At 50.3% G+C, this 22,872-nt stretch overlaps 3 protein-coding genes across 3 annotated transcripts; 2 read left to right on the forward strand and 1 right to left on the reverse strand.

The window, feature by feature from the left end:
• The first annotated feature begins 733 nt into the window (after positions 1-733).
• Positions 734-7,152, forward strand: TGME49_298030 (Ubiquinol-cytochrome c chaperone, putative). Its single transcript, XM_018782343.1, has 7 exons — positions 734-2,319; positions 3,111-3,283; positions 3,765-4,413; positions 5,054-5,110; positions 5,519-5,592; positions 6,012-6,140; positions 6,607-7,152. The coding sequence occupies exons 1-7, from the start codon at positions 1,558-1,560 to the stop codon at positions 6,854-6,856; spliced, it is 2,094 nt and encodes a 697-aa protein (XP_018638387.1). The 5' UTR covers positions 734-1,557; the 3' UTR covers positions 6,857-7,152.
• A 2,548-nt stretch (positions 7,153-9,700) lies between these two features.
• On the reverse strand, positions 9,701-13,618 carry TGME49_298040 (hypothetical protein). Its single transcript, XM_002371180.2, has 4 exons — positions 12,198-13,618; positions 11,290-11,918; positions 10,661-10,781; positions 9,701-10,258 (listed from the first exon to the last, which is right to left on the reverse strand). Exons 1-4 carry the CDS (start codon positions 12,877-12,879, stop codon positions 10,125-10,127), a joined length of 1,566 nt encoding a protein of 521 aa, XP_002371221.2. The 5' UTR covers positions 12,880-13,618; the 3' UTR covers positions 9,701-10,124.
• A 230-nt stretch (positions 13,619-13,848) lies between these two features.
• TGME49_298050 (hypothetical protein) lies at positions 13,849-18,448 on the forward strand. Its single transcript, XM_018782344.1, has 6 exons — positions 13,849-14,449; positions 15,007-15,129; positions 15,419-15,557; positions 16,019-16,119; positions 16,547-16,933; positions 17,284-18,448. The coding sequence occupies exons 1-6, from the start codon at positions 14,204-14,206 to the stop codon at positions 17,779-17,781; spliced, it is 1,494 nt and encodes a 497-aa protein (XP_018638388.1). The 5' UTR covers positions 13,849-14,203; the 3' UTR covers positions 17,782-18,448.
• Positions 18,449-22,872: the final 4,424 nt, after the last annotated feature.

Consider the following 22,872-nt stretch of genomic DNA (forward strand, 5'->3'; position numbering starts at 1 on the left):
CTGTCGTTTTGATCGCCTGGAGAGCGAACTAATTCCCACCGTGAGCAGAGGGAGCAGACAGTAATTCCTGTCGCGGCCGAATTTCCAGCGCGCCCCGATGTGCACTGCGAAACTGATCTCCAGCATGTGGGTTCGCAAATTCAGTTCAGCTGTGTCCAGGGGGATTTAGAGTTGCGACTGGTAATGAAGCTAGCCACCAAGCTTTTGGTTGTGTGGCGTGAGCAATACGAGACCGCATCAAAGAGCTCTGGTCTACTGGGGGGTTGCCTACACCAGTCATGCCCTACGTACTGCCACGGTGCAGAGGTCGCCAAAAAAGAAACTCTTACTGTGTTGGTGTCGCTTTCACCTACAGGGGTGGTCGGAAGCATGTGATTGCAAAAGGTGTCCGAAGTACCGCAAGAAATTTCCTGGAATCTCTGAGGCATCACGGGGCTCCCTCTCGGACCCGAGGAAGCTGAGCCGCCCGGTTTTCAGTAAGACAACTCCCAGTGTTCCAACATGGAGGAAGTGTCCCTGCACCATGGCCCTCCTCTTTTTCATTTGGAAACGTAGACGAGCATCCAAAGAGCATCGGACTATGACATCCGTCCCGCTTATTTCGAGCACCTGCGCATGCACGATGCATGCAACAGAATTAAGCAGTTTCTGCAGCAGTGTCGTCCGGAGTGCTGTCCTCTGGTAACGTAGTTGCTGGCCTTGATCTTTGAAGTTTTCATATTCGTATTGAAGCGTTGGAAAGTGTTACTGCACTTTCGTGTTATGTGTGATGTCACCTGCCGGTGGAGAGCGCCATAAGGGCACCGCTTCCAGATAGTGTTGAGGGCCCAACTAGTGGCAGCTGGCAGGAGAAACGAGATTTCTTCGTTTGCCCGTAGGAGATAAATCTCACTCGCGGGCAGCATTTCGTGTGTTGTTTTCCCGGATCTTGGTCGATGTCCAGGGCTTAGGCCCCTACAGCGCACCGCCCTCCCCGGTATTTCCCGTCTCACTATATTTTCTTTGCTTTATTTGAACAATACCGTATTCTTGGCTTCTCATCCACCTCCTTTGGATCCAAACTGCAAATATACATGATCTGTTCGCTTCCAAGTTTGACGCAGGCCGACGAGCGCTGAAGCCTAGGCCAGTCACTGGCTCATTGGCATTTGGCTAATAGACTATCAGTACAACGGTTAAAATGCGTACACGGTTTTGTCTTTCTTTGCATCGTGCCTGTCGCAGATCCTCGAATATCATGGTATGCTCCTGCGTATGACGGCACAAGCCTCAAACAAAGGAGTCTTTAACTTCAACCGAAAAGTCAAGGGGTGCCCACCGTATAAGGATCGATCTTTGTTGTGCGACCGTGCACCTAAGTTGATGCTCGTTTGTCGCAGTCGTTTTTTTCGTGATATTTGGTTTCAGTGTGTGACACCTGGCGCCACGCATGTCCAAGGGTCTTGGTCAGTGCGTACGAAGAAAGGAAGAGCCTCGCTTGAAAAGGCTGTGTTTCCTTGATCCTCTCTTGCAACTGTTGCCATCTAGTTCTCAATTCGTGAAACTGGTGAGGTAGCCATGGCGTTCTCTTTGGCGCAGAAGGCCCAGAAGTCAGTGCCCGCGGCGTGCACCTCCGTACGGTCACGCTTTGCTGGTCCTCATCCGCTTTGCCACCGAACCACTCCGAGTTTAAACGCGAAACGCGGAATCCCGTGTTCGCCTGTCCTTGATGCCACGCCGCCGAGAAACCCACATACGCATGCTTGTCTTTCTTCCTCTTCGGACGTCTCTCCTCTCCCGTATTCCTCGTACTCGTTCCCTGTCTTCCGCCCCACTCTGCGGCGGCACCTTCCTAACCAGCTTTCTTCACCTTCCCGTCGTTGCATCAGGATATTCTCTGAGAAAAACGTTGGATCGCCTTCATCTTTGCGGGTTTGCTCTGGTCGCCTTCTTCCGACAGCGTCTCATGCTGCGAGCCTTCTGTCACTCCGTTCGTTTAGCTCAGATGTTTCTTCGGCCACAACCCAATCCGAAAGAAGGAGAACCGAGAGTGGAACGCAGCACGAGACGAAGGACCTCGCAGCGGCGAAGGTAGCCTGGGCGACACCTGTTAAGGACAAGGGGCTTTCTCTGGTTGGCGGAAAAAAGAAACAAGAAGTGGACCGACAAGCGTTGGCAGCATCGCTCGTTGCTCAGGGCGCAGAACCCTTTGTAGCGTTAAGTGCTGCAGATGAGGTAGCTGCAGCCGGAAGCTTAGGTGCAGCGATAAACGAAAGACTCATTGACTTGTATAAAAATTCGGACGCAGGAGCGGCCGAAAGAAAGAAAACCTATCACCCGGTAAGTGGGCATCTACAGCCTCTGGCTCTTCACCCAACCACGACCGGCGTCGCCTGCCGCAAGGCTCTCGTTTTTCCCGACTGTCTGTAGTGTTTCTTTTAGAAATTTGGCACACATCAGTGACCAGTTAGCAAGCGAGGGGCGACATCCGTCCTTCGCGTGTTTTATTTTCAGACTCACTCACACATAGACCGCTCGTCTGCCATCCTGGAGGCTTCTGAGAGTCGGCTTGAAGTTTGGCCGCGTTATGAACCGAGGGTCGCTGTTCAAACCTCTGCTGGGCTGTCTATGCGAGCGGAAAAACTAGTGGCAGCTGACTGAGCCGCGCAAAAAGGAGAACTGAAGCTAAGGCTTTGTTCGAAAAACGTGCATTGGGGAGCTAGCCGTGAACAGCACGTCAGATAAGCAGCTAAATTAGAAGACGCTTGGCCTCGGGCGGGTCCAGCTTGGTTTCCGCCAGGAATTTGATAGGTGGTGGTGTGAACATGATGAATGTTCCACCGGTGGACAATTGTTTTGAGAAGGAGAATCTCCTATCAGTGCTTCCACGCACTGACACATGAGGTGATGGGTGCGTTTCCGGTTTTTGGTGCGCCGGAGTACTGACGTATCTCGGCTCATTTGTTTGTCTGTTCGACGCACCAACGTTAACCGCACAAGGTTCTGCGCAGCTGTTGGCAAAACACATGAGTCATCGTGTCTCTGGAGATATGTGTGATGAATTATGCTTCCAGTAACATTAAGTCGCTTTCGCCTGAGATGTCTCGTTTGTGTGCTTTACCGTCTCTCAGTTCGTTCGCCCTGTCGAGGGAGTGGAGCGCCAGTTGCTTGCACTTGAGTCCGAACGCCTTCTTAGTGATTCACTCTTGCTTGCCATCTCACCGGCCCGCTCGGCGAAGTATTGTGTGCCTCTCCCAAACGAGCACAGGGCGGCTTTTCCTCTGTTTTACTACAACTTTTTCGGGTAGGTCGTCCTCCAAGACGGTGTTTGATTATTCCCCCTCCTGTATTTGCATCTCTGCCCTGTTCTCCATTAATCACGACACTGCAACTTTTTCCCTCTGCATCTTTCCCGTGTGCAGTGGCAATTCACGGCTCCTTTCCCGATTCGATCGACACGCTTACACCATCTTTTATTTAGGACACGTTTCTGTAAGTGTAAAATGTATATGCATATATAGGTGTTTGTCGTCCGCTGCACACAATAAATGCCAATAGCGACAGTGATGCCTGTAGTCATATGGACTACGAGAGTAATTGCAATCAAGAAGCCACGTGGGGAGATGTCTATGCCGCGTTGGTTCCTACGCGAGCATGTGTTTGTTGCCTGATATGCTAAGACTCACCACTCAGGTACGATGCCAACGAATAGCTGTGATGTTGAAGAGCATATACGCAGTTCTGGATCGCGGATCCTTTGTGCACTGTCTCTTTTGGTTTGACAGGAAGCATCGGCAATATACGAGCACTGCCTGGAAGTTTGTTCACCTAATTTTGGAGAGGACGGAGGCGGATTACCTGCATGCAGCATTTAATATCCCGGGAGGCTTCAATGGGCGGTTTTACTTCTTTATGCTGCACCTATGGATTCTTCACAAGCGTCTGTGCCTGGGAGTAAACCCCTGTATGCAAGCTGAAAAGCAGCGCAAGCAATTCCTGGCCCATCGTCGGCGACTTTGGGAGAGTAGACAGAACGACATGCCAATGAGTGCTCTGGAAAACTCTGAACAAGCTCGTGGCTTCGTTCTCGATTCGACTCGCCCTACGGCGCGCTCACAGAGAGCGTGCGCAACGAACTCGGAAAAGAGTGACACGAGTTGTACTCCGAAAAATGAAAGAAGTGACGACGTCATGGATGAGACAAAGTCACCGGCGCGGGAGACGGACGAAGCAACTGGCAAGCCTGGTGGACAGATGCAGCAATCAACTGATTCTGTCTGTGCGTGGGATCAAAGACGGGAAGAGGAAGAATACTTGCTTCGTGGAAATCCGCTCCTTGTCGATGTGGAGAAGGTCGTTGAAGGGGAAATGATTGACGCCGAGCTCTTCAAACTCACTTGGGACATCATCAGAGATTGGATTCTTCAAAAGCACGTGAGCGCACACCTTCAGGGCATATTGATTCTGGTTCCCGTGCATCGCAGATAGATATATTGGACGACCTGCAGCTCGCTACGTACTATTTCAATGGAACTGTGTCGTGGAAGGCTCAGTGTGTCTCCCTCTTGCATACAGGATGCATTACGGTTCCAGACACGTTAACGTTTCCAAGTTAAAGAACTCCGAGTTCCAAGGAACGCGACTAGGGTGCTTTGTGCGGGCCACTGTGAAAACGCAGTTTACAAACAAGGAATTCAATGAGGCCTTTACGGTCCTCGCTGTTTTGTCAGCCTGGAACATGTCGCTAAGGACCTGAGTCCGGCGTGATAGATACTGCTGTGGGCGGGCGTTCACGAGTCGTTTTTCAACGGCAACTTGTTTGTTTCGTGAAAAAGCACGCCAGATGTAGGTTATTGTGGATCATTGCGTCGCCCGCTTAACGCATCCACTCTCTGTGATTGTCGGCAGCTTGACAAAAGTATGCCGTCCTGACCTCCGCGTTCCCGGATGTTCGTGGACCCGTTGTGGCGCTAGCGTTTTTCGCCGTGGTGCGCCTGGTTCAGTATCACAGTTGTTGTGAATGATGCTTTCATCGGTACGGCGGCACTCATTTTCTGCGTTCTACTTGCCTCAGGTGCCGGAGGCCCGGTTCGAATTTGAGCTCCGGAACTGTCAGCAGTACGCGTTCGGCGTAAGTTTGGGCATGAGAGAGAATCCGTATTACTCTCGCAAAGGACACGCCAGTCTGCCTCTTGATAATATCAAGAATGTTGGCTCAAGTTTGTCCTTCGGGTACAGCTCCTTGGGGGACAAAACAGACAAGGCGAGCACGAAAACTGCTGCTTTGCTTTTCAGATGAGCTGGAAGTGTCCCAGCAATGTCGCGTAGTTGCTGTCTGCCGGTTTGCGCGGCATCTCTCAGTTAGCGAGACTTGCGAAGAAGTTCTTGTTTTGGCGGTGTTGCCCGTGATCGGTTGGATGTCGCCTATCCCTACGTTCATGGTACAACGCCATATGTCATTGCTCCGTAACAGCCAGAGGTGTTGGTGGCTTGGATTGCACCGGTCGTTACGAATCTCATTTCCTGCTTATCTTTACAGTTCTTTGCTGGACTGGATGAGGCGCTCACCGACGATGAGATCTACGCCGCCAGAATAAAGGAGATTCTTTGGGGGTAAGCATCTGGGACTTTGTTATACAGATGCGCCTCCCATATTCTCTGGTGTGTGCGGATCACTTGTTGAGAAGTGCGAGATAAGGCGGGAGTGTTTGAAGGCTCTCACAATTTCAGGAAAAGGAACCTGTGTCATTTGCCTCCCAGAAGTAGATGCTACCGTCCCCTTTGTTCTCAGCTGAAGACCCACTTTATCCCTTACCCTTCAGGACTCCTTGGATGGCCACACTCACGTTGTTGAGACGTGTCTGATTTTCCAACGATTCTGCTTCGCACACATAGCCTCGTGGTTAGCGTCATTGTGGGGCACCCCATGTGTTATGGAATGGCTGACGGAAAGGATTAAATGTCTACGGGACCCCCTGATCCCATGGTGCCTGTTTTTCTCCGTGGGTTTCACCACTCGGTACGACTTGCAGGAACGTGTACAGCGGCCAGGTGAGCTTCGACGACGCGCACCTCAATTGGCTTACAAAATATCTCATCCGGCAACTAACGCACGTCATGCACATTCACAAGGCGTACTTCTACAAAGCCTCGTTCACTTGGTACGAGATTCGCGTCACACTGGCTATGAACGTGTGTGTATTTAAGAGCGCCTCTCGTGCTCGTTCGCAGATAGTGCGTGTTCCTGTTTCGTTTGTCGACGTGGCCGCGGAGTTGTTTTACCCTGCAAAAAAATGCAAAATAGTTTTGACACCTTCCGGGAGGTGAACAAAGAGTACTTGACGGCAGCAGCTTCTAAGAGGCTGGATGTATCAGAACAAAGTAGCGGTCGGACCTTGGTGAATCGAAACTAGTGCGCGCTTTAGTTGTCACTCGCTGTCGTCCATGAGAGGATGTCTACAATAAATCCCTGGTGGTATGGTTCTGCGGGTGTGTTTAAGTTGCGGGACGTTAGCTGGAGAACAGCCACACACGGAGGTCTGCGCGACAAGGGACCACGTGGTAAAAAAAACGCTCCCGACGAGGCAGGGTTGTTTGGGAATTTTCGGTTGCTCGTGTGGTTCACAGGGCCGACTTCCCGATGTCGGCAGACTTTCCCGCTCCTCGCATTGTTCCACCTCTCGCGCAACGCGTACACTATGGTGGTTATACTCCGTCGGTCGCAGGGCCTGCGCCAAGTCGAAGGTCTCTCGGTGGTCGTCCTCTTCCTGAGCAGCTTTCACCGGGGACACGCCAAACGAGCCTGTCCTTGCTCTGGGATCGTCTCAAGAGCAAACTCTGGCTGGGCAGACAAATGGGGACCCAAGCCAAGAACTAGGTTGTTATGTAATTGTTTACTTTTGTTACGCAGTCAACATGGTGTGAGCAGTGACCCTGCTTCGTTCGGCGTGACATCCCTGGGATCTACGCTGTTGTGTTCCATCTGTCACAGTAGCTTCGTTAGTGACCTTAAGATCGTGCATCATATTGTGAAGAGGGTGAGATGGGCGTCGAAATTCGGAGGCCAAGTGATTTTGAAAAACCTGTTCGATCAGTTTGTCTGTTTTATATTGGAGCCTGACTTGTAAACTCCCACATCTAGGGTTGCTGGTGAACCGCAGTAGGCATCTATGAAAAAAATTGGGAGATCCGAATATGGAGTGTGCGCAGCAATATTCACTGCCGGACGGCGAAAGCCGGTTATCGTTGGTGCGAAACGCCAAGCAGGATGCATGCGAAAGGAGATTCGAGGAAGTTACGTTCAGCACAGTTAAAACTCTTAAAAGATGGTTTTAGAATTGTAACGAAGCCTCTATAAGTATTGAAACGATAATTTAAAGAAAGTCTCTTAGATAAAATAAGTCTTTTGTACCTTTTCCAATATGTAGCATTTTGGTTCCAGCGTCTGAAACTTTATAGTCTGTCAAGCATCGATAAAAAATAAATTTGCTTAAAGCCTTATTTCATACATATTACGTATATGGATATATTCAAGCTATTATTGGTCAAATTTCAGTCTGTATCCAATATGAAGAACTTTTATCACCTCAAGACTCGTTTAGTTGTAAAATTGTAAAGACCACCTTCACCGAATTTATTACTCCTATATCAATTTGAATTGTAAAGTATTTTACACGAGCTCTTGTTTTTACAAATAATTCAACTTGAAGTCTCATCAGCCGTTGTGAGGTAGTTGATACTACTTTGTTCACGAGAGTCTCATATGCGAGTCTATGTGCGGTACACGGTATCGTGACATAATAGCTCGCAGAGTGCTACCAACTCCACTCGGTTCGCTAACGCCCACCAATTAAAACGCGCGCCGCTGCAAGACCACTCAGAAAATCCTTTCTTATGCGGTTTTTAAACCAATCATCCACACACACCCGCTGCCAGTGTGTAGGGCTATACTGTTACATACGTTTTTTTCTGCGTCCGCTCCACAACATGCAGTTGGAGATTGCGGCTGGGAGTCGTCACCGGCCAATAGTCATTTTACTCGTTGTCTCACCCGTACCACAGGTTGCGGAAAGTGTCTCACTTCAATGACTTAATGTTTGAAACATCACTAATCACTTGCTGGTTGCTTTCTAGCTCTCTCTGAGCGGATATCAATTTTTACGACAGCCCCATCTCAGGTCAATTCAGTTAAGCTTACGATCACCGGTTTTTCGCTACTATACGGTAACATGCCACATTTGTCTCACTTGCTTCGGACAACACCCCAGCACAGTCTGCTCTCCATTTCAGTCAAAGTATCCTCTATACTCCACGGTTTTACCGCACTTCTCTCGCAGCAGTCAGTCGCGTCTAACAGGAATTACGTGAGTCAAGTGCCTCACGGGCTCCACATCCCACCACATCGCGTCTCCACATCCCAGCGACTTCCAAGAAGTAATCGAACTTGTGGCAGAAACCTCTCAGGTGGTTTCGTGTGTTTACCACTGCACAGTACTATAGAACACTTCTGGCAAGTGGCTGGGCTGTCGTTCACAACTACGCTGCCACCAAAGACGGGCGCAAACTCTTCAGAGGTAGAAGAGAAAAACCATGTACGGTGAATCTTCTATCCCTCGGTGACGTACAGGCAAAACTCGATTTCGGGCGAATTGACCCGGCTTGCAGTTTTCAGAGCCAAACGGCAGTGGTGCGCTTTAATAACTGCCTCAAACTGTAAGTATATGCTCTGTTCGTAGGTCTACAGTTACACTGCTTCTGTCAGATAGTGAATGTTATCTTTAATGTCCATTCACGTGAATTCGTAGTGGTGCATTTTCGGATAGCTGTTCACCACGTGTTTACGCTGGTTACGTTCTCTGCGCGAACTGCAGAGCAGCCTCACTCAGGTCACTACCGTTCGACTCGTCTGTCAGGCGGAGGCTACTATTTCCCTAACGGAACTCCACAGCCGTTGCTCCACCAACACATAATCATCCCGCTCGTATGGCGGCCGACGAGCTCAAGCGTCGAGCACTACTGTCCTCCACAGCGTAAACGGCGAAGAGAGATTAGCCTGCTGCTACAGAGCTACCGGAATGCTGCAATGGCTAACCCATACAATACGCACTCAAGAATGATCGGGATGAAGAGCTACAGTAAATTCTCCAATATTCAGCGACAAATGAACAAACATAGTTCGCCCTCTCCAGCAATGGTTGACTTCGTGATACTCCCGGATCAAACTGTATGTAATTCCTACTACGTGAATTATACGTAGTTCGAAGTGACGTATCACAAGTGGACGTCTCTTCGGCATATCTACTGGTTTCGAAAGAAGATGACAAAACAAACCCCACCAGACAGATGCTTCAGCCTCCGCGAGGATGCACATTCCTCACCGTTTCCCTAGAACGCGATGAGAAGAAAAAGCGTCTGCGGTACGCTCTTTTGCAACTACTTCCTTAGTATGCGGTGAGAAGAACGAGGGTTTACGGTCTATTTTTCTGTACAGTACTCTAGCTTTTGTGTTGGGTTTAGTGTGCCGGGTTTCTTGTCCCCCCCTCCCACCGATGGGCGTAGATTGTGGCTTGACAGTTGTGTCAAGGCATTCCTGTCCATGAGTGCATCTGAAAACCCATACGTGTCTATCCATAGTCAGTAGTCTGAAACATTTTGGACACCTTACCACAGCTTCTCAGACGCCCAGGCCGGCAGTGAAAAAGTAACACTTCGTAGCTGTTGTGCATGTTTTACGGGTAACGTGGTGTGGCATATTTCGACAAAAGGTCAATTGCGAATATACTGTAAGACAGACCTTGGAATTCTGCAGGAAGAGCTTTCGCATTTGCGATCTGCAATCCCAAACCGGTGTCACGCACTGCTTTGTTACTCAGACGATTCAGTCTCCACATGATACGGCCCCGCCAACGTCAATCGTGAGAGCATCAGCTGATGGCCGTGAGCAGTGAAGCCACTGATGCCTTCATGTGGCAGTTACAGGTGCTCCTTGTAAAGTGACCTCAGCGGCGGCGGGTATGCGCTCGTCTCCCTGCCTCCGTATGAAACGCGTACATATATGGCCCTGGCAGTGGCTTGCGAGGAATGCATTTCCCTCTCTGAAGACAGGGCGACCCGCGGTGCGGCCAGCCATATGATTCGGTTGATCATCAGGGAACTTTCGAATGTGTAGATGATGACTCGTCTTGCACAGCTTCGTTCGCCTTCGCAGTCTGACGATGGTGCTTCAGTTCATATGGAATGACCTCTTCCACCTCGAGGCGATGAAGGGAGAACAGCATTTCTGAAAAAAAAGACGCGCTCAATTAGACCACTTCCTCAGGCTTTACGCTGCCTGAATACTGAATACTGACTGCCAACCCGAATGGAACAGTCAGGGTACCACTCCTGTTCATGCGAGACGCATAAGACGGACAGTGTCAACAACAGTTGGCAAAATTCGCTGGACGTGCAAAAGGCTACCCACTTCTGCTCCAGTCAAGCCACATCATCCCCCAGCAAATGCACGTCCGAGAAGCTAAGCGGAGAACACACTTCGCACTGCTCAATAAATCACTGCCTAAATAAGCTTCCACTGCGGCCTGAGTTGAGAGCGTATTCGACTCAGATAACGACTAAATTGCTTGGCCCGGAAATAGTGGAAGCAGCATCACGCTGACCATACAGTTTTGTCCCTATGACCTACTTGCAATGCCTTTGGTGTCAACGAGGTGGAAAAATAATTCTGGAATCCGGCGGCGTCTTCTCATCTTCTGAGACAAATAATACCGAAGCATCTTGCGGGAGCGCTGCAGCCATCCTTGGGCCTGCGAGAAGCATATTCGGCACAGACGCTAATTCTTTACAAATCACTACCAAGATTCATTCTGCATCCTTCACAGGCGCCCCTCCGCTCCTTGGTGAGAATCTGATTGTCGACAGGCTTTCTCAATCGTCCCCCTCCTAGTCAGCTCCTCAAGGGAAAAAGACCCGCCTCAAAATTACTTCATACAGATACTTTCTTTCCGTGTACATTCCTGGTGCATTTTCCGGTCGTCCAGCACAGACCGTCCGATCCGTTCACCGCAGAACAAACAAGATGTAGCTAAGGAAGTGTACGGACACCCCGTACGAGACGCATCGCCTCTCACGGGTACAGGATTGGCTTGAGAATCCTTGCAGCCTTAACGAAGTAGCTCACGATCGTTTCCAGCGAATGACGGTCGTCCTTGACAAAGACTCATCTTCCCAGCCACCAGAAAAATTCACAATATCTAGGAAAGCCGGTTCCATCAGCCTATGCACAAAATAGTGTAGGCCTCAAGCCGCACTCACTAGCCGTTGAGCCTGCTCAGCTCCATCGACAGAAACGTAAACCTTCGCAACAGAAGCATTTTGGTTGAGGATAACATCGGCAACGTCGACGCAGCACTTCAGAAAACCGTCCACGTTGTCAACGGCTGCGAAGTCGTAGCCTGCTTCCTGGTCTGCAATCCATTCATGTTTCGCAGATCCCAGACCCGGCTCTCCGGCCAGGGGAACTGCCACTCCCTGTTCATACGTTGAAGCACTTCGAAACTGTGCAGGTGGCGGAGTGGAAGGTGTGCTAGAGAATACCCCAGCTTCAACGCAGGAACTCCAAGGTGGTTCGTTGCCCTCGCCTCCTGGGACCTTCGGTTCGACTTCGTCGCTTAAGTAGCCACTCCTTCCGGACGGACTGGTGCAAAGTCTCGTGTTTGAGAGATTGAACGATTCCCAGCTCGTCGACTTATCACTCCACGAGGAAGAGACGGGGGTGCTGCTCTGCGGCACAGCCAGATCGGAGTCCAAAGATAATGCCTTTTCTGACGTGAGCAGACAGTCAGCGTACGCATCCGCTGTCGCGTCGTGTCTTCTCTGCCGAAGGCGGTTGTAGGACCGGGGTATCACGAATGAACCTGGGCCGCTCGCGAAGACATCTGCACCTGCACAGAAATATAGTACAAAGAGTGCACACCTCGACCTTGTAGGCGCCTCGCCGATGCAACGGCCACACACAAGAGGCATGTTCCCGCAAGGATAGACGAAACAACAACGCGTACGGGTGAAAAAGTACTCGAAGATATCTTTGCGACATAGGGAAAGCGAGACGAGATACAGAAGACCTCCAGCTGAAGCGAGTCCTTCGGGGATTTTTCGTTCCATATAGTCAGTTTCGTCCCTGGCTACTATGAGCTCGCACAAGCGGAAAACGGGCGCCATACCTCGTCGAGCAAAGTAATCCTGCAAATGATATTTGATTCTGGCGGCAAATCGTTTGTTCCACACATCGCGTCGCTGGTCGGTCATCCCCCATGTGCTGCTGCGTTTTGTCTTGCTACTCTGTGAACGCCTGCCTGTGGCAGTAGCCCCCACGCCTGTCCGTGTAACCGAGAAAAGCCAAATGTTCAGAAGGTCACCTACACCAGTAGTGGCCCGACTGGGTTGTCTCTGGCCTTGAAATCCCCCAAGGTGCAGGTGTGGCGAAGCCATCCCCCCTAGAAGAGAACACAAGGAAGAGAGCGAGTCAGCACAGCATGAAGCGAAGAGAGCGACTGCTCCCGCAGTGCTCAAGATGCGCATAGGACGCCCAGTTCCACAGCGTCTGTTTGGGTCCTCTGCCCAGGGTACGGCTGCTCCAATCAAAGCGAAAGAGCACGGGGAAAAACAGAATTTAGACGCACGTTCACTGGAGTGCCAGCATGAGACTCGACGTTGGTACGGTGCTCGCAGAACGAATGACGAACACGGAAGCACACACATGTCCACAGAGCACAAGAGAAGAACAAGGGCAAAAAAGGCAGGACGATCGCCATGATGCTTGCGTTTCCCTGAAGCTGCAGAGAGAAGAGCCACTTCCAGACTCCTTCTTCCATGCTCTGCATAGACTCCCGTGACGGATTTCATTCTCAGAGGAAACAGTCATTTCTATGGCTACGCCGCATGAGACCGTAGTTCGAAGAGAGGTGCCTGGTAGACAAAGTGTATATGGAACCTCCTTTGGTCAATGAAGAAGCACCAATTCCTGTTACTCACACAAACCACTTCAGCGCTGGGTAATGCATACGAAACAGAGTTGCATACCTAAAATTGACCTCTCCTGTACTGATATTATATCTTCGCTGCAAGATCACCCCATTAGAGCCCCCGAAAAATGAGAGACTCCAGAGGCCATGGGGATATGTTTCACGGGAATATCTTCGCCACGAAAACCAACGACATCGTATACACGACTGAAACTGCCCTCTGTAGAAATATGTACGTCCTGACTCTCAATAGATGTCGCTGCGATGGATCAGTGTGGCTTTTTAGCTACACAACGACAGGGTCACTGCTCGAGAACGCGCATCGTGTGCCTGCACAGGAAACCATGGACTGCAAGTTCTTACGATCAGAGTACAACAAGACTTCAGGTCGTTACAGTCGACAACGTAGGGAAGTTAAAAAACCTCTTCACATCCTCTGGACAGAAATCAATACGCTCCGACTAATACTTTACAAAGTCGAAATGCGTACGTGTACGGTCAAACTGATTGTAACATGCCCAGTGAAATCGCGTAGCTCAGAGAAAATACACCATCACGAAAAGCTTGCGTCCAGGAAGCCTTTCAGATGTTGACACTAACAGATTTTTCGCATGTTTTCGAAGCTGGATGAACGCAACGTTGGCCAAAATCTACTGTATGTCCTTCCGGTGTCCTCGAGGACGCCTCCTTTCACCGTTACAAGGTAGCTGCATGCGCATGTGCATGTCACTCATTTCCGCTGCTTAACCCGTGCGATTGGGGATTCCCGGTTGCTTTTTGTTAGCAGCATGTTGGTGTGTATGAGATTTTTGTTTAATGAATGACTTGAATGTGTTCTGGTAGTGTCTCCGTCCGAGATGCGAAGGATGATTCAGCCGGGAAAGCTGAGTTCTGATGAAATGTGTGTGTCTCCACCATGTTGGCATAATCCCGTCGACTGTCAGGTGAAGCATGGATTATTTTGGCGATTTCCCTTTACGCGAAAAGCGCGCAGTCTAGTCGGCAACAGTTTCCTCAAGCATCCTTTCGGGCATCTTCTCAGAGGTGTGGTTCGCTTTCACACCGTTTCACGTGTACACCTGCATAGCCGAAAGGATCGTGGCTGTCCAACGTGCTACTGTGGTAAACACAGTACATGTCCTCTTCTCTGTGTTGCTGCAGCCGCAGAAGGGTAACGGTTTGACGAGTTTGGAGCATGCGAGCATATGCACGCACATCACTCGTACGAAATGAAGCGCGAACGCGAGGCAGAAAATCCGCAGGATGGGCGTCAAGTCGACCTGGTGAACGACCAGCAGCCTGCCCTACAGTCCCGCATGTTGAGCACAGTGGCCAATGAGCTTATCCAAGCGGCTGAAGAAATTCAAACGCCCTCATCTATAGCGCGTATCAGTCAATTTATGAACATCGACGGCCATTTGCTACAATGGGCCCCCAGCAAAGATATGCAGGTACGAGTGACGATCAACATTATTTTCCAGAAGCAGCAAATAGCGCTGCATGATCAAACTGCAATAAGGATAAGCATGGATGTCAGAGTCACTGGTCTAGGAAAATGGCGCTTAGTGGGCTTCAGCAGCACCAGGTTAGGTGTGTTGGTCCATGGTGCATAACCGCTGCGATTTTACAAATGCGATCGACATCTGGTTCTCTCTACTCTCCACTTTAGCGTGGGAGAAGTAGGGGATAGTTTATCGGGCATGCGGCTTGTTTTTCTGGCGCATTCGCTGCGGAATTAAATACTGGACGCACGTCATCTGCACAGGGGGATATCCTACACATCTATGAGTCCCGCCACATCGTGAAGTGTGACAAATATCTGCTGCTTTCCTGCTGTCAACTTCGCATGATCTGGTACCCTTAAGACGATAAACAATCTTGTATGATATTCTTATTCGTCTTCATGTTAGAGGGCTTGAATGCTCAGGAAGTTCAGCGCATTATGGTACGTTATCAAACACGAGCCGATCACAACTGCTTCCCTCCCGCATCCTGTGCGCTGCTGCAGGCACTGACAAGCATCTGCAAGACAGGCAACAGCATTGCAGGCCTACTGTTGGCTCACACGATTCACCTGAACAAGGAGAAGGAGGAACGTCAGTTATGCGTTTTGCTGGAGAAGTGGAAGACCGTAAGCCCGCAACGAGACTGGATGTTCGCGTTGGCGTTCGATGGGAAAAAGGAGAAAAGACGTGAAATTGAAGCAGATCATGCCGGTTGTGTTTGCCGCACACGTCTAGCGTGGTCAGCTGTCAAGTGGTAGCGCTTCCTTTTGAGTTCAGTCGTCTCCACGGCAGAGCAAAATTCAGGCTTGTTGGTGAGTCGGCATCATTCCTTAACTAGCTCATCAGGTAGGTGTTTCGGTTGATTTGAACGCTATTTTAAACCCTCTCTCTCGTCGACATTCTTGCTGCGTTCAGTGCAGGCCTCACTGCGACAGGACAGCCAGAAATGGTCAAGGACTGTCTTTCGCAAATCTGTCAAGAATGTGCCGTCTTAGTATTGACCCGTGTCATTCCCTGAACTACGGCAACTGTGTATTCAGCGCAACTCTTCAAGGTAACTTTGATTTAGGTGCCTCGCAGCAACAGTCCGATATTTTTGCCATACGTTGGCTGAAGAGATTTCATTTGAGAGGGAGACGGTTTTGCCCGTGGCACATTTCGGATTCGTGCACCTCGATCTTGAATGGAAGGCTCAGCGTCGGAGAGGTGTACGGCGTGTGGATCGGTCTGTGCGTCCCCGGTGGCATTGTCTCGCCTGTAGCTTGACCACATGAGCGACGGTTGACGTAGTCGTTTGTGGATGTTCTTCGCTACAAACCTGCTGGTAAAAGAACGTTTTCGCCTGCATCTCGTAACTGAAGTTATATTCAGCGTCCTACGTACTACTATGCCACCGTTTACTCGATTTGAGTATACCAATGAGTATTAAAAGGCCGTTACCAAATCCTGTTTCGTCACGTAGATCGGTCGACCTAAGTATATCAAGGGACGAACCTGTGGGGTTTTGTTTTCCAGGTGGTTGCTCAGACAAGGCACCAAACACGCGAAGACTCGGAAATCGGCAACGGATAGGTGGGGTGGCAGAATCCACAGGTGGCACAGCGATCAGAGCATCAGTAAGAACTATCTGAACTGCAGTTTCAACTGGCCTTACTACAGAAGTCACAACACGATTTTTGTATTCCAAGCGACTACTAGATGCTGCCATGTTCCAATCATCGTGCGCACGCGTGGTGTGAGCACTGCGTTCCGTTGTGACTGGGTGGCCTCATTCTTCTAAGATACCGGTGATCCTACACAGTTTTTGTGAGGTCGCTTTGGACGCAGAAGTATCTTGGGGTCCATTTTGGAAGGCAAGCTCTTGCCATCGACGAGTGGACTGTCTTCCTGGTGAACGTTATGTGGTACTGGTGTTGGGGTGTGACAGCCTGCGCATCCCACGCTTGAATGCGATGTTTTGAAGCAGGTGGCAGTCAGTCTACATTTATCTTTGCGCCTTACAGAAGGTCTTTTACGATGATGTTTGGATGTGCATGTATGCAGCCGAAAGACGGGGAAACCACGGCTGAGACAGTGGAAATCAAGAATGTGATTTCACGGACACTCCTTGCTCTCTACAGTCGTGACAAGAGGTTATCAGGACAGCGCTCACAAGAGTCGAACAAGCTCGCCTCCCCGTCTGTCAGAGGGCATTCAGATGGCGAATGTGATGCTGCTAAACAAACGCAGACGGCGCAACGTTGGCGGGATGACCCCAATGAATGTGGTTGGGTGGATCTGTGGCAGCTTGTCATCGACCCCAGGGGCGTGGAAGGCTTCAATCGTACTTGCCTCCACATCTTCGCTTTAACAATTCTCATTTATGAGAACAAAGTTTGCATCAAGGAGTACGGTAAACATAGCTCTGGAATCCCCAGCTACGCTGTCAGGGTAAGCATGGTAGCCTCTGGTCTCCTGCCCATGGGCGTTTTTTCACGCCCAATCGGCCGGCAATCCCAACAACTTGGTGCTTTTCCGGAAGAAGTAGCGCCACGCGAGAGAAAGAACACACATGAGGTTGGAGTAGTAGCTTCCTCGACACGTCTTTCGTTCTCTACTTCGTGGTTGGTTAGACATTTGGGCACAGAGTGCTAGTCAGTCACCGAATCTTCGCACTACGTTCTACGCTTGACTGCACCAGAAAGGATGAAGACCTGTAGAGTGCATCATGTCATTCAGGATTTGCCACCAGTAGAACTCTCCAGTTTTAATCTTGGCCCCTGCGTGATGTGCGTTTTCAGATAGTTGACGAGGACGAAGTTAAGGGAAGTGGTTCGTCGTTTTCCGCTTTGGAGACCTCAGGTTCTGATGTTGCACTGGCATCACATTCACAATGTGACGACCCCGGGACCCGAATGCCGTTCGAACGGACCCGGCAGGCCATCCTGTCTCCGTGGAATTATGGAGTGTACCAGAACTTGTGCCGCGCCATGCAACTGACGCCAGATGCTGAGCCGATGGTGGACACGAAAGCCGTGCTTGCCCAGATCGGTGGGAGTCCCCGTCGTTTGCAGGAAGAAAGGACACAATCGAACCTACCTCCGGAAATTGGAGGTTCTTCACTGTGTTTAAATCGACCGGACGACCAGAACATTAGCTCGGACAAATGCGCAACGAAACGTGCCAGATGGCGGGAGCTGCACTCTGCTGATGCGGACACAGGTCGCAGCAGCTCGGACGTACCCGACAGTGACGTGGAAACCGGAAATTTGATGAAGAAGAGTAGAACGGGTTCGTGACCCCTCTGCAAGACAGGCACATCCCTATCTGTCGTGCACGCTCTAACTAGATGGTTCTGATCACCGTGATATCTCGCTGAAACCAGCAGTGCCTTGCACTATTTACCGCCTCGACTAGGCAGGGTCAACTGACTACACAAAAGCGTCGTGTATCAATAGATGGATCAAACTGAGCCGGCCAAGCAGAACGATGACACAAATTGAAAAAAGGGGCGGAAGCGGCATCTAGTGCGCCTATTGGTGGAAAAGAGTGTTGGAGGAGAAGGTGTACGACGGTAACGCCGTGACACTCCAACCAGAAGTACCCTGAGAAGCTGGCGGGCAAGGGGGATCTTCGGCCACTCGTAAACAAAGACGACGTCCTTCTTTTTCGTAGGTAGCACTGTGGGTTCAGTACTTCGTCGCTCTTCACTGAGACGGGTTCGTCTTGAGTTTCAGCATTGTGATTTTTAACAGCTAGACTATCTGGGGGTGCGCGCGGATCTAGAGTGGTTTTTCGGTGCTGCCAAATACTGCAAATGTCAAGAACGGTTCGGCTCTATGCTTCTCGATTGTGTAGCTTCTGCAGAGGTTCCTAGCAATCTGTCCAATCGTTTTGTGAGGCCGTCACGCCGAGTGGCTTGTCGGAAGCTTTTTCACAGAAACGATTCTCTTTTGTAGTCAGCGCTGAAGTGGTGGGGAATCCGATGGAATTTCTCTGTAAAATCCATTGACCCATCTGTACATGTTTTGTTCTTCTTGAGTTTATTTCCAGTAAACGGTTTCTCTCTTTTACAACATCACTCATAGGTATTTTTGTGTCCAGCTGGGCACAGCGCGGTGCCGCGAAAAATGCGAGAGTTCCTCAGGGCGAAGCTCAATCGATAGCTCGTATTGAAAGGACACTGCCCCGAGTTTCTTCACTCCGTCTCATACTGCATGATTGCCGGGTGTTAGCAGTATACGTTTGCGTATCAAATAGGTCGTACAGTTGGACCGGCTCCCTATGTATCCAATTTGTCTATTACTGCACCAGGGCTGTGTGAACAGCATAGAGTCGGATATGTGGGTGCGACATTACATTACTAAAACACAGTAGAGCGAGATGCCAGTTAATCATCGCTCTAAGAAGAGGCGGAGTGTGTAGATTATTTGAGTGTTGTGTTCGACTTGATGCGTGGACCCTATCGAGCAGCATTAGAACGTTCCGCTTCCTAGTGTGTGCACCATCGCCAGAATTCCCCCCTGAACCTAGGGATAACCAAGCAACGAGTTGGAGACGTGAACGGATGCGCTGTCTCTCCCTATGATGTATCAGTCAAAACATTTTTTCCTAGGCAAATAGCATGCCCTCTAACAACTCAAATCCTAAACACCAAATTCGGCCGCGCAGAAGTCACGTAAGAGGTCACGTCTGTCAAGGTGAGTAGCACATGCATGCTTATAACAGTTTCATAGCATCGGTCTGCAGAAACTGCCAGTGGGAAAAAAGCTCGTGCACGACAAGCAGATGCGCACGAATGTATGGAAATTAGTGTATACCGGAACACGTTTGGTCGTACAGTGTATCGCTGCTCCTCTACTGCATAAAGTTGGAGGAGACCTCAACTGGACTTTTCGTCGGGACGGCAGACCACAAGAGGTGACCGAAACGTGGTGGCAAAGACAAACCTGGTAAACGAGCGCCCAAAAGTTGCTTCTTTTTCTCTTCAGCACGATGCTTTGAGATCCTCCAATGCACTCTTACATTCTACAGCCAGGATCTCCAAATTGTGAAGCGCGATATACCACTGTCCGTATTCATCGTTTTTCTGAGCTTGCTGGGCAGCAGACGAGTGTTGTCTACCAGTTTCCACAGGAATCACCCTCCAGATGGCGAGGCATTGCATGCATATGAGCATACAAAGTCGTGATTTTTGAGGCGAGTGGGCATTCGGTGGACACGTCTCTTGGTTCCCTCTTCATCGTGTAACTGGTCATTCTGAAGAACAATCTTGAATGCACAAAACCAGACGCCAGGGCGTTCACAAAGAGTCACGGGCGATGCCCACACACCGTATCCCCATCGATATGACGTCCCCAGGCGTGTCGATTTCTCCATAATATCTAGCGGGTTATTGCGCCCTGCGACCGAAAACGACTGTGAAGAGGAAAAGCTTGCTTAAAGTCTTTTCCGAAGACAAGTACACCTTAGAGCAGGTACGCGCAGAAACCATAGTTTGGCAAATGCTGAAGCAATATCTGTCCGGTTCCTTGTACAGTTTAGAGCAGGAAAATGCCCCGTCTTTTTCTGGCCGAGCGCGACGAGTATCCGTCTAAGCAAATGCTACTTGCAGGCCATCACTGCGGAAAGGTTGGTGAATTTGACTAGCAGACGTTCTTTCTACCAAAAATGAACTTGCTTAACGGACATGTGGTTAACCAGCAAACTGACTTTTCCATGTCGACTCAGACAACTTACTCTTATGAGCCGGATCGCACACGCTTGTCATTCTTCTCTCTTCTATACAGAACATCTAGGGGCAGCTCAGCAGGCAGAGAGGAGCGTTTGAGTGGCGCGAACGCAGATGATGATGTATCTTGAATTCTTGCCAATGGAAATTGACACTGGCTGCCAGAAGTAACGTCATTCAACGGAATTGTTGGAGAAGGACTGCTCTTGTTTCTAGGACTGTTAGTGCTTCGCTTTTCTGGGAGCGTTCTTTGTGTCGGGGTTACATAAAACAGGGCGGTACGCAACTGGAGGAGAGCTACTCTTTGAGAAAAATCGGCAAGATCCACATGATGCAATGCTGTTTAGCGCCTGGTTTCCCTCACGTCCGCCCTGCAGGCTGCAGTCAGGAAATCAGGGGAAGCCTTAACCAGTGATCCGACTTCCGTCGTTGTCTATCCCCAAAGTTGTGGAACTGCTTTCGTTTCAGAGACGTTTTCCCCGACCGAGACGGCGTTCCCAATTTCTGTGTCTTCACTGTCGTTTCCTGCGGTCTGCAAAGATGCAGTCTACTCACCGGACGACCTTCGCCTCTAAAGGGATAGCTGATAGTCGACTGAAACATCGACGTGTATTGTTCCTTTCTTCCTACGGACGTCTTCCGTTTATCTTCGGCACGCTCTGTCTGGTCGTTCATGTGTCCCCTTTCTCCTTTAGTGGTTCGACACCGCGGATCTGGCTTCCACGACAACGGCTATTCAGACAGACACACACACACACGACCACAAACGGGACACTAGAAACGTACTCTGACGTAGTAGGGGAGTCACAACAGCAGCAAGCTGTGGAGTAGGGAGACGACGCTCCAGCCTGATTTGCCGCCGACGCACAGAAGGAACTCGACATAGTGATTCCGCGCTCTGCCACTCTCGGACAGAGAACACAGGCTAATCTTCTGCCCTCAGCACGCATTTTTCAGCCTCCAACCGATTCGTACAGGCTCGTCACCAAACCACACTTGCAATGTGAGTAGAGAAACTGCTTTGAGACGGACTACGTGCTTGGTATATGGGGGAATTCGGCCCTCAGCCCAGTCCGACGTCTAGAGTTTATGGAAATCCACGTCATCGTCTACCACTCCTGCGTTAAGTATTTCTCCCAGCATCTCTTCTGGGATGGAAAAAACCAGGACGCGATTTGAAACGTTACTTCAGTTGGGAGCAGATATGTGTGTGAGAGAGTGGGGTGCTTCGTGCCTATCCGTAGGGGAGGTCGCTGTTGACGAACTAGCCCGATACCGTTATTAACGCATGTCGCTTCTGTAATCGTCCTGAAGTACTCCAATCTTGTGGCTTTCTCATTGGTCCGCTGAGAAGTCTGAGTCGCGATCCCGGACTAAAGCGTCCTGCCTGTCTAAGTAGCTCGCGCGTGAAATCTCTTAGCATCTGGTTTCTGGCAGATTTCCTTTCGCCGTGTGCGTGACAGCAGCTGCCTTGGTGGCGTGAGCATCCGCGCCGGAAAAACGTTGGAATTGTGTCAGCCGCGCCTCACACGAACGAGCCACGTCTGGTCTGAGCGCACCGGTCGTAAAAAAAAACTATCTCGCCAGTATTCGCCAACGCTCCGAAAACCGTCGACCCTTCTTTTGACGCGATGCGTTCACGTTACTGGTTATGCCTTGAGGACAGGTGGTAGGCAATGGTTTTGGTTTCGGTCTCCTGTGATAGCCAGTGTGGTGTAGATGAGACGGGAAGCCTCGAGTTGTGTCACCTGTCGGCGAGGGCTCAGGGAAAGCATATAGCACGGCGTTTTTAAGTGAAGCGGCGGACAGTGTGCTAGCCGTATGCGTGTATAGGAGCTGTCACGGATCGTAGCGTATGAGCTAAGCAGAGTAGCACAGCTGTTGATCGAGCGCCATCTCTATTCACTGGGAGTCGCATCGAACCTCGCTGCTCAACTGGCTCTTGTTGTAGGCACCACCATGTTAGGATAGCGAATTAAAGGGAGCAGGCTTCGATAGTTGGAGCTGTTTAAGGATGTACGAGGCTGGTGAAGCACGAGGATACCTTCGGTTTACGCACGGACCTGCCTGGCCCACACGGCCGCTGGCATATATTCGACAGCTTAGCGAGACGCGCTTCCTTCTTGTTTGCCTCTAGAACGAAACCGTCGGATTCCTGCGGAATGTTGATAAGGGAACCAAAACAACTCAAACCAACTATTTCCGTATGGAGAGGGGCTAGTTGTTAAGGGTTGAGCTCGTATTCGTCTTTGTAAAATGTACAGGGCTAGATTAGCGGGTGCAGTTGTTCTCCCCTGCTATTGCGTTGAGTGCAGGTTCCATCGTCGTTAGGTTGTGTTTTGCCCCACCAAGGAGTCTGAGCGTTACGTGGTAGAGTTGGTGTCTCGCTCATATACTCTTGACTTTGACGGTCTCCTGCTGCTGCATTTGACAAGGTACGCATGGCCAGAATACTAGTGGGCGGCTATCTGCGTTAGAGTACTACGAGACACGGCTCCAGCGTGCCTTCATCTTCTCTCAGTGCGTGGTGTTGTTCGTGCGCAGGCACTCCACATCATGCAGAGATCTGACACACGGCAGAGCAAGCCACCGTTGCTCACACATGGTTTGAATCCCCTTGTTACGCGCACTCTAGCATCACACTACATTTTCAGCTCAA

The sequence above is a fragment of the Toxoplasma gondii genome, chromosome II (genome assembly GCF_000006565.2).
Source record: "Toxoplasma gondii ME49 chromosome II, whole genome shotgun sequence".
NCBI classification, from domain to species: domain Eukaryota; phylum Apicomplexa; class Conoidasida; order Eucoccidiorida; family Sarcocystidae; genus Toxoplasma; species Toxoplasma gondii.